The following is an 11,189-nucleotide window of genomic DNA, read 5'->3' on the forward strand; positions in this document are numbered from 1 at the left end:
CTCAAGGCAAGCATGGGCTGCCCCACCCCTGGTCATCTGATGTTCTCCGTGAGCATCGGACCAAACTCAATGCAGCAGAGAAAAAATTTGCAAAAATCTAAAGATTCGTCAGACCTGAGTATGTATCAGTCTTTGCTTTCATCTTTCTCTGCTAAAGTACATACTACTAAATCTTCATACTTCCACAACAAGATCAACAACGATCCAGACACACGTGAACTCTTCAAAACATTTAATTCTCTCCTCTGTCCCCCTCCACCACCTCCCATCAAAACTTCTCTTCTCATCCTACAACATGCCCTCAAGCCTCAATCCCCTCAAACCTTCTCCAAGCATTCTCTCCTACACTCTTAACAGCACTCACACACATCATCAACACATCTCTCCTCACAGGCACCTTACCCACTGCATTCAAGCAGGCTCATGTAAACCCACTGCTCAAAATTCCCTTATAGACAGCTGGGCATGTCTCTCCTTCCATTCATAACAAAAACCCTCCAATTATTTGTTTTCAACCAGGTATCATTGTTTCTTTCACAGAATAACAAACTGGACACTAACCAGTCTGGTTTCAGGAGTGGGCATTCAACTGAGACTGCCTTACTGTGAGTCACGGAAGCCCTGTGGATTGCAAAAGCTGATTCTAAATCATCAGTTCTTATTCTGCTGGATCTATCTTCTGCTTTTGACACTGTCAATCAATAGATCCTCCTGTCTGCCCTCTAAACGCTGGGCTCCACTTCGATGGTTTGAATCCTATGGTGACTGGGACCCCGTTCTTGGACCCCTACTCTTCTCCATATACATTACAGCTCTGGGTCCCATCATACAGGCACATGGCTTCTCCTACCATTGCTTTGCTGATGATACACAGCTCTATCTCTCATTTCAACCAGATGATCAAACAGTAGCTGCACGGATCTCAGGCTGGTGGATATCTCAGCATGGGTGAAAGATCATCACCTACAGCTCAACCTGGCAAAGACTGAGCTTCTTGTCTTTCCTGCCACTCCAACAGCATAATTTCACCATCCAGCTAGGTTTTTCTAAAATCACCCATTCAACTTCGATCAGAAATCTTGGTGTAATTTTTGATGACCAGTTGACCTAAAAAATTTTTTTTGCAAAGATGCAGGTTTGCATTGCACAAGATCAGAAAGATCAGGCCCTTTCTATTAAAAAATATAAAAAAAACTTTTGTCTTTCTCTTTATTTATTCCTTCTCTTTCTAGCTTGTACTTATTTGAACAATGCCTAAAACTTAGTATTAATGAGCACTTCCTGTGTCTGTTTGCCTCTTAAAGTCGCTTTGGATAAATGCATCTGCATAATGACTAAATGTTAATAAAACTTCACCAATTTTCAGACTGGTGATTGCATTTAACCTTTAATGCTGCAAAATCTGTTAAAGGGGATGTAATGTAAGTAAACAGGTTGGACAAGTACAAGTATATCTTGTTGACTTCTCATGTCATGTAGCCCTTGACTGTCTAACATGATTAACATGATAACATGAGTCCTGATTGCATGGTTAAATGTGCATTTAACCTTTCATTTTGGTGGGCATAAAAGTATAATCTTTTTTCCTGTTTTTAAATAGTACCTATAGCTTAATTTTAAAAGAGATATTGCTTCAAAACTTAAGTTTCTTCATGACGATTCATAGCAAGTTGTGTTAAAAAACATTAGTTCCTTGGGGATTTTTTTAATGTGTGTTTTTAATTTTTTTAAAAAATAAGCCTACATTTCAACACATTTTAGTTTCTTGTTGGGTATAAGTAAACCTATGAATGTGAAACCTGAAAAACACACTAGTAACAACAAATCAAAATAATGTTTAATTGACTACATTTATATATATTTGCACAGAAGCAGTATATGATTGCCAGTTTTGTCTAGAGCTAAATACAATTACGAGAGCTTAAACATTTTGGAAGTGTTACAGCTAAATGCCAGTACATTTGGTTAATTTGTGCCGTACAAATAAAACTACAAAGTTCTGGAAAACACATTGTACAATATTTTCCTAACAGTGCATGTGTGCTGAAAGCACTAAAATTCACTAAAAACGAATGTAGAACTAGAGAATATTCCGTTCATTGAACAGATGAGGCCTCATGAGTTCATTTAACTGTGTAGGTTTCTCCATCTTGACAAAGGTTGCCATATCACCATATACTAATATGATGGCATTAGTATGTACACTGTCATTCAGACCATATCACAATCTCACTAAAACCGCCTGCATATGACCGTTTCTGCTATAGGAGAAGAGAAAAGCAGTTCTCTAAAAAAAAAAACCTCCCTCAAATGGAAAGCAGACTCATCAAAATATCTGCATAGGCAAAAATTGGATTTGCTCCAAGTCCTTATTAATCCTAAAAGACTTCATACTTGCCTCTCAGAGACTGGGCACTAAAATTTAGACAACCTTAAAAAAAAAGAAAAGGAAGGCATTTCATGATACCCTTATTAATTTTAGAAGTAAATGTCCACCTTTGTCAAAGAATATTATGTCCTGTAAGATGAAAAGGAAAGAGAAAAATAAATCAGTCCAAACTATAATCATTACTATAATGCTAAATATTTTAATACAAATGTGTACTGTTGATATTTTCTAACTGATGTAATTTAGTTACAACTTACTAAATAAGTTTCAAAACAGCTAAAAATATCAGCTCTGAATGAACTTTTCTAGCATACAGTATTTACAGCTACTCTGTGAATCGCTGAAATCATTGGCTTAATACTCACAATAAAGAGGCAAGCACCCAAAAGTACAGCCTTCATTTTGACATCCAAGTCCAGAGGGAACTGGATACAAAAGTTGCTGGTATCAGTGATGCATTGCTTTATTAAACCACTCTGTTGTTTTGTGATTCGACCAATAGTTTGTTCACCAATAATGCCTTTAACCTATAAAGACAGACCTTCTTAGTGGTGCAAAAGACGCATAATGCTAACATCAAATGCTAAACACCTTAAAACATTTAAACACATCTTGCCCAATAAATAAATGTTACCTCAAATTCTACATCACCACAGCGAAGGAATGGGAAGATGGGTCCCTGGATCTTCAGTAGTTCCTCATAACTGGGGCCCAGGATGGTGAATGTTGGTATGACGGACCACTCCTGTTTCACATAGCCTATGATTACTCCAGGAGGAGCCTGGACCTCAATCTGAGGGTGGAAAATGCACATCAATTAATAAACAAGAAAAAAAAGTTTGTCTAAAAATGTGCAATAAGCAAACAAACTAATTTATAGAATTACTGAATGTCCTAAATAGAAATGTATAGCAGTTTCCATATTTTTTAATTGGAATGCTACATCCTCTCGAATTTAAGTGTGCAAAAAAAAAAAGAGTAACTGCAAAATGTTCTAGAGTATGGAATATTAAATAGTGAATTGAATACCTAAAACAGTGATAGACACATGATAGACACGTGCTGAATCAGCATGTAAAAACACAGCTAAAATTTGAGAATTTTCCATCTCATGCTAAATCAGAGCATGAGATGTAATCATTCATGAAACAGCTTCAAACTTGCTTGTGAGCAGCTCAATCCCTCACTAAACCATCAATCATTATATATATATATATACACACACACACACACACACACACACACACATATATATATATATATATATATTTTTTTTTTTATATATATGGGGATATATATATATATATATAGTAGGGGTGTAACGGTTCACAAAATTCACGGTTCGGTTCGATACGATACACTGATGTCACGGTTCGGTTCGGTTCGGTACGTTTTAGATACAGCAAATTGTAAAAACATCTCAACTTTTCAGAATGCCGCAAGCGCACCGCGGGTCATGTGACAAGAACTAACCAATCAGCTTCATCCTTTCCTGTAACAAGGTTGAGAGCTCAGCCAAGATGAAGGAACAGCTGATCATAGTTGTATATAGATTGCAATTTTGAAATAAATTTAGTAGCAGAGCTACTGCAAGCGATTTTTAGAGCTGCAAATCCATTTATCCTTCGCTGAAATTTCCGCGTCTCATGGAGAGAGCACGTCATTGTTGCTTAGCAAAGACAGACGCCTCATGAGCGCTTCTGCCCAAGCGCTTTGGAAAGGAGGAGAAAGACGCGCTTAGCGTTTTCCACGCGTTTTTAGGCACGATATGTGAACGGCCCCTAAGGCGCTCGCTCACTCAGCACGCGCTGAAGGCTCGTTGCAAAATGTCGAATGCCTTTAACAGACCAGAAATATAAGATCCTAAAATAACCAACAGGTCTGGTGTTTGGGTTGGATTCCCTGTAAGCTATAGTTTCTAAATGCTGCAGGGATAGTTTGCTGCGTGCATGTTTCTCCTTTTTTTCGTCTTTTCCCAGATAGTACTGACGCATATATCCCAGATATTCCCGCTGGTGTTTTTTTTTTTTTTTTTTATTCCCGCTGGTGTACCCTGTCATGTTGCAGATGCGACATACCGTTGTTTTTTTATCCACCACTCTCTTGCCATCACCATTATAGCTTAAAGGGAATCCAAAGTGCACCCAAACACCAGACCTGTTGGTTATTGGAGGATCTTCTCATTTCTAGTCTGTTAAACGCATTGGCTATTTTGCAACGAGCCTTCAGCGCGTACTGAGTGAGCGAGCGCCTGCTGAGTAGCCTAACATAAACATATAAGATGGTGTTTTTTTCTTCTTCGGGAGTGTCAGGGGCGTTGCCTGTTACGTTGTTTGGGTTATTGGGCTACCTTGTTGAACGCATATCATTATATTTCTCTCTCTCTCTTTTTTTTTTTTTTTCAAATATAATTAATTACTCCAAAGAACCGTTCGGTATACATAATGCGTACCGCGTACCGAACCGAAAGCGTCGTACCGAACGGTTCAATACGAATACGCGTATCGTTACACCCCTAATATATAGGTGTGTGATAATTTAATCTCTTGTTGTAGATTTTGAAAATCCAATAATTTCAGCACATAGTTGTGACTATTGGTAAAAGCTAAACTATGCAAATATTTAATAAGCAATTACGTAAATTTTCAATTGTCAGTCATTCTAGTCATTTTAAATCATTCTATTCTATCTAATCAATCATTCTAAAGATTTACTATTTTCTGGTCTGAAGCCCAGCATTGGTGTTAAAATGTTTTATATAGCTGCCTGTTACATTAACCTTGATAAGATTGATAAAGTCTGTTCTACCTCTTGCAGGAAGCAGCGCATTGGTCTGTGCAACTGAATGATCTCTTGGTCCATGCTGTCCTTAATATGCATTTTAAAACCATGTGCTGGACCAAAGAGATTGCGTACTAAGCAGTCACTCTCTTCTTTAACATGGTAGATCTCTTGCCCGATGCTGTTCTTGATCTCATACTGGTTGTCTGTCTCAAAGCCACTTAACACTATAGAAAAGTATCAATGTTTGCCAGATTAAAATATCTCTTAGGTTTAAACACAGTAAAAGTATGCAGTCTTTAAGAGTGTTAGCAGAAATGCTTTCAAGCATTGGCAGTGGTCTAACATATTTAATAAAAAACAAACAAGAAAGGACTAGGAGAAGAAGACTCACTCTTTATACACTCTATTTCTTGGTGAATAAGTATCTGGTCGATCTGAAATGCAGAAAAACAGGTAATAATCAGACATCACACTTCCACAAAGAAGTACTGATAGAACGAGACAGACAGGGCCCACCTGAGTGAGGTACTCGAGACCGGGTGGTACTCCAAAAAGTAGAACTGGTGGAGGAACTGCAGGTGCTAGAGACGTTTGTGAGGAGGATGGAGATATATCATTAGCCTTGCATTGTCTATGGCATTGATGTTAATTAAGTACATCCACACTAGTCCACAAAGTACAGTACAGGGAAGTTGACTATTAAATGAAGTCAGTTTTGAGAAGTACAAGTTGAGCTGTTTAGTTTGTTCATAACTGATTTAATTGAATGTTGTTAAGCCTAATTTGCTTCCTACTTTAAAAGAAGTAACATTTGCATGTCTAAATTTGATAGAACACACTATGTTTACCTGCATATGGCTGAGGCTGGTGAAATACTGGGTTGCTTGGATCAGGCTGTTTCAAGACTGACTGAACTAGAGGTTGTTGATTCTCTGACTGAAGGTCTGTGACTTCTGACTCAGGCATGGGATTTGAAAAGTTGTTTTGGAGGGGATGACCTATAGTTTAAGACAATAATCAACATTTTTGATTTTATCGATTTGCGCCCTTATTTGTATTGAAATTCTCCTGTGTTCCTAGATCATTGATTAAAATGACAAAAAAAAAGAGACTACAAAGTACACCTGAAAATGTTAACTTTTATTGTTTATGAGGAAAAAATGCCATTGCTTTTGTTGAACATTTAAATATATCATTCACATTTATAATTTTTACCTGTGTATGACTGAACCAGGTGAGGTGTTGGATTACTTGGATCAGGCGGATTCATGACTGTCTGAACAGGAAGTGGTTGATTCTGTGGCTCTAGCCCCGTGGCTGGAGGAACCAGGCCAGGCCCCGCTGTCTGAGCTATGGTATATGGAGGGTAATTCTGGAATGGGTAGCCTACTTTAAAACAATAATCCATAAAGTGTTAATCTAGTTAATTTCCTCATGACATTCCAATAATAATAATGTTTCTTTTAAGACAGTTAAATATCTAAATTTTACAAACTTTTCAAACATTTTATGTTTACGTGTGTATGACTGAAGCTGGTGAGCTGTTGGATTACCTGGATTCATGACTGTCTGAACCGGAAGTGGTTGATTCTGTGGCTCTAGTCCCACGGCTGGAGGAACCAGTCCAGGTCCCGCTGTCTGAGGTATGGCACATGGAACGTAGCTCTGGACTGGATAGTCTAGTTTAAGACAAAAACTGAGTGTGAAAGTCTAAACCTTGAGTGTCCATAGATCATTATTTGTTTAGTAACATGACATTTCTTCTTTATGTTCCAGCATTTGTATTGATGAGATATGCATTATATTTGAAAACATGAATTTTCATTGTATATTTTGAAGAGCAGAGCCTTTTAGTTAAACATTTGAACATCTACTGTAAATGTTATGTATGACTCAGATATGTTGATTTTTACCTTTATTCGGCTGAAATATGTAAGGTGTGTTCACTGGACCAGGAGGATACATGACGGGCTGAACAGGAAGTGGTGGACTCTCTGGCTGAAGCACGGCAGGTGGAGGATCCGGCTCAGGACCTTAAAGAGAGTGAAAAAATTTAACTTTATAATTAGTAAAGTATCAAATATTCTTCTGTTTAAACCCCTATTTGAATTATTTGTGTAATTAAATTTCCTTCAGAAAATTTAAAATTAGAAATACTCAAATATACCTACAGAATACATGTGTGTAGATGTACATATACATGTATTAGACTTGAGAAACACTCAGATATACATACACATGTATATGTGTTCATCATGATCCTCGAGATCAACTTCATAAATGGGTTCAGACTGATTCAAAGGTGGCTGAACTGGAGGAGACTGATCATCTGTCTGGAGTCCTGGGCTAGAGTCCTGGGCTGGACAACCTAGTTTAAGACAAAATGCAATAAAGAGAGAGACTGGATCAGGATCAGACTGATTCAAGGCTGCTATGGCTGATTCTGTGACTGAAGCTCTGTGGCTGGAGGAGCCGGTTCAGGACCTTCTGGTTGGGTCATGAGATTTGAAAGGTTGGTTTGGATGAGAATTGATATAGTTTAAGACAATTATCAACATTTTTTTATTTTATTGATTTGCAGTCTTATTTATATTGATATTTGTTTGTGTTTCTAGATCATTGATTGAACTGACAAAAAAACAGACAATAAAAAAGTACATTTGAAAATGTAATCTTTTATTGGATATGAGGAAAAAGGCCATTGTTTTAGTTGAAAGGTTGAACATCTAAATATATCATTCACATTCTTTTTACCTGCATATGACTGAATCTGGTGAGTTGCTGGATTACCTGGTCTAGACTGATTCATGACTGTCTGAGCCCTGCAGGTGGAGGAACCTGCCCAGGTACACCATAACCTCCCACAGGATAGGAGGATATGTGCTGTCCTGGCGGAGGCATTTGGACTGGATATCCAAGTTTAACACAATTATCAATGTGTGAAAACCATGAAATTAGCAATGTGCAAGTGTGCAAAATTTTAATAATCTAGTTAATTTGACCAGAACATTTTTTTTATATATATCATTTAAATATCCAAATACTTACAATTTCTCAAATACTTTGTAAGGTCCATGCACTTGGCCCAAGGAAGGTATTCAGTTGTGGATGGAGGTTTCCTGCATATTCGATCTTTTTAGCGCACGTAAAGTTACTAAATTAAGTTACTAAATTTAGGTTGAAATGCAAATTGGTTGTATGTCTGTTTCTAATTAGTATTCTTCTGACATTCGATTATTCTAGGTAACTTTTTATTTTATATTTACTCGTTCATTTGGGTGCTCATGTTGCGGGAAGTCATGGCCTAATAGTTAGAGAGTCGGACTCTCAATCGAAGGGTTGTGAGTTCGAGTCTTGAGCTGGCAGGAATTGTGGGTGGGGGGAGTATATGTACAGTTCACTATCCACCCTCAATACCACGACTTAGGTGCACTTGAGCAAGGCATCGAACCCCCAACTGCTGCCAATTACATATCCAATTCCAAAATATAAAATCATATCGACACAAAACATCAAATTCTCAAAGATTAATCTAAAAGTAAAACATGCATACCTGACCTTAGAAAATGCATAGTATGAAGTGAAGAGACTCACACCACACTACGGGCTTTCTGGCTACAGAATCGCCCTGGTCCTCTTGCAACATTTCCTCAAGTACCTCAGACCAAGACAAACATCCCCTGAGATGGAGACAGGAACTAACAATTGGATTTTGCATTGATCATGTAGAGTTATCACCTCTTGGGTCAAAATGCATTTTGCATGAAAGACACTGGGAAATGGCACACCCTCTACAGTGAGCAAAATATCTTTTAAGTCTTAGAATCTCTATCACCTTTTACTCTACTTCTTGTAAAGTTGAGACCATTGTACCAGTCGCCCTGAGACAATTCAAATTACACCGAACATGACTGTAAATATCACTTGCATTCATGTAGAACATTATATTCTACTGTTGACCATTCTGAGTGAGCTGGGTGAAGAGAAGGATGGGTGAGGGGAAGGAAGGGGATGAGGAGGAACCAATGCGTTATGTGAGAGACGGTTTCCAATTTTTTCTCTCAGTGAGATGTGGAAACAGATGTCTGTATATTAATGCACTGTGTGTCTATTGTCAGTCTCAGAAGATCGAAGTGTCAAGTCAAGTCAACTTTAGTTATATAGCACTTTAAACAAAATACATTGCGTCAAAGCAACATTCATTAGGAAAACAGTGTCAATAAAGCAAAATGACAGTTAAAGGCAGTTCATCATTGAATTCAGTGATTTCATTTCTGTTCAGTTTAAATAGTGTCTGTGCATTCATTTGCAATCAAGTTAACAATATCGCTGTAGATTAAGTGACCCCAACTAAGCAAGCCAGAGGCGACAGCGGCTAGCAACCGTAACTCCATCGGTGACAGAATGTAGATATGTGTCTGAGGTTCTATGATTGTGCCAACTTTTATTATTATTATTATTACCTGTGTATGACTGAACCTGGTGAGGTACTGGATTACTTGGACCAGGAGGATACATGACGGGCTGAACAGGAAGTGGTGGACTCTCTGGCTTAAGCCCAGCAGGTGGAGGACCCAGATCAGGACCTTAAAGAGAGTGAAAACATTAAACTTTCTAGTTAGTAAAGTATCAAATATTCTTCTGTTTAAACACCTATTTGAATTATTTGTGTATTTAATCTGGATTACTAAATGACAGCAAAGTAAATTTAGTACAATCTAACTGTCATGTTGATATATTTTATTTCCTTCAGACTTTATAAAATTAGAAATACTCAGATATACCTACTACAGTATACATGTATGTAGATGTACATACACATGTATTAGACTTTAGAAACACTCAGATATACATACACATGTATATGTGTTCATCATGATCCTCAAGATCAACTTCATAAATGGGTTCAGACTGATTCAAAGGTGGCTGAACTGGAGGAGACTGATCATCTGTCTGGAGTCCTGGGCTAGAGTCCTGGGCTGGACAACCTAGTTTAAGACAAAATGTAATAAAGAGAGAGACTGGATCAGGATCAGACTGATTCAAGGTCAGCTGAACTAGAGTTGGTTGATTCTCTGACTGAAGTTCTGTGGCTGGAGGAGCAGGTGCAAAATTTTCTTCGGATATCAATCTTTACAATCTACACTATACAATTGTACTCTGTAGAATGTGAAAGAGAAGCCAAAATTGGTGTTAAGATTTTAAATCAATAACCTACTTAAATTAGGTCTGTTCATCCAACAAAGCTATCATATGGCCTACTTTTAGGATCAGTGCTTTTTCTGATCAATATGGAACTTGTTGGTTAAAAGGTGACATATACCTATTCAGTGATGCATTTAGAAAAGAAAACAGGAAAAGAAAGCTTAAGACATACAGGCGACAGAAAAATAAAACAAACTCTAGAAACATTCTACAGAATGTGGTCAAACATGTCATTGTGCATTCCTTTCTTTCACATCTTGATCTAAAAAAAATGTCATTGACGAAATAATCTTGGACATTGAAACAAAGGAAATGTGTATACAAGACAAATCACCTAATAGTAGGGTATGTACCATCCAGAAAAAAAATGGAATAGTAAAACTGACTTTAAACAGAATAAATAAAGATCATTTAAATTATTACTGTTATATTTAAACTTATAAAATTTCAGTACCTGGTTCTGACATGTTGAAGACCTTTGTTCGGAGCAGTACAGTCAACTATGGTGACGGAGGAAAATATATATATATATATATATATATATGAATAAATGAAGTTTATTGAAGTTGCACACAAAAATGTGTGTCCAGATGAAGTCAGACATAGAAATAGCATGATCCAACAACTATAAAGACCAAAGGTAAATGATCACTTACCTATCTAAACTCTGAATGAAGTCTTACCTATATGCTCCACAAATAAAATGCTCAGTAGATAACTTCCTTGGTGTTAGAATGATTGCTCGGATGAAGGATATTTAGAATTTTTCTTCCCTTTAACACATGCAGAGTGCAGATAACTGTGTTTGTTA

The 11,189-nt window shown here is 37.3% G+C and overlaps 1 protein-coding gene across 2 annotated transcripts; it reads right to left on the bottom strand.

The window, feature by feature from the left end:
- Positions 1 to 1,825: 1,825 nt before the first annotated feature.
- Positions 1,826 to 10,199, bottom strand: LOC127961403 (phospholipid scramblase 2-like). 2 transcript variants are annotated; one of them, XM_052560484.1, is made up of 13 exons: positions 10,030 to 10,199; positions 9,637 to 9,759; positions 7,410 to 7,541; positions 7,087 to 7,206; positions 6,727 to 6,852; positions 6,389 to 6,562; positions 6,022 to 6,171; positions 5,690 to 5,754; positions 5,565 to 5,607; positions 5,198 to 5,397; positions 3,024 to 3,182; positions 2,755 to 2,916; positions 1,826 to 2,518 (listed from the first exon to the last, which is right to left on the bottom strand). In XM_052560484.1, the coding sequence occupies exons 1-13, from the start codon at positions 10,031 to 10,033 to the stop codon at positions 2,459 to 2,461; spliced, it is 1,518 nt and encodes a 505-aa protein (XP_052416444.1). In that variant the 5' UTR covers positions 10,034 to 10,199; the 3' UTR covers positions 1,826 to 2,458. The 2 variants fall into 2 exon arrangements, with proteins under 2 accessions (XP_052416444.1, XP_052416445.1); XM_052560485.1 differs by lacking the exons at positions 7,410 to 7,541; positions 9,637 to 9,759.
- Positions 10,200 to 11,189: the final 990 nt, after the last annotated feature.

The sequence above is a fragment of the Carassius gibelio genome, chromosome B7 (genome assembly GCF_023724105.1).
Source record: "Carassius gibelio isolate Cgi1373 ecotype wild population from Czech Republic chromosome B7, carGib1.2-hapl.c, whole genome shotgun sequence".
Classification (NCBI taxonomy): domain Eukaryota; kingdom Metazoa; phylum Chordata; class Actinopteri; order Cypriniformes; family Cyprinidae; genus Carassius; species Carassius gibelio.

Coding starts and splice junctions, on each gene's coding strand:
- LOC127961403 (XM_052560484.1), bottom strand. Junction 6,853..7,086: donor CATATTTCAGCCGAATAAAG/GTAAAAATCAAC, acceptor GTCTTAAACTAG/ACTATCCAGTCCAGAGCTAC. Junction 5,608..5,689: donor GTCTCGAGTACCTCACTCAG/GTGGGCCCTGTC, acceptor TCTGCATTTCAG/ATCGACCAGATACTTATTCA.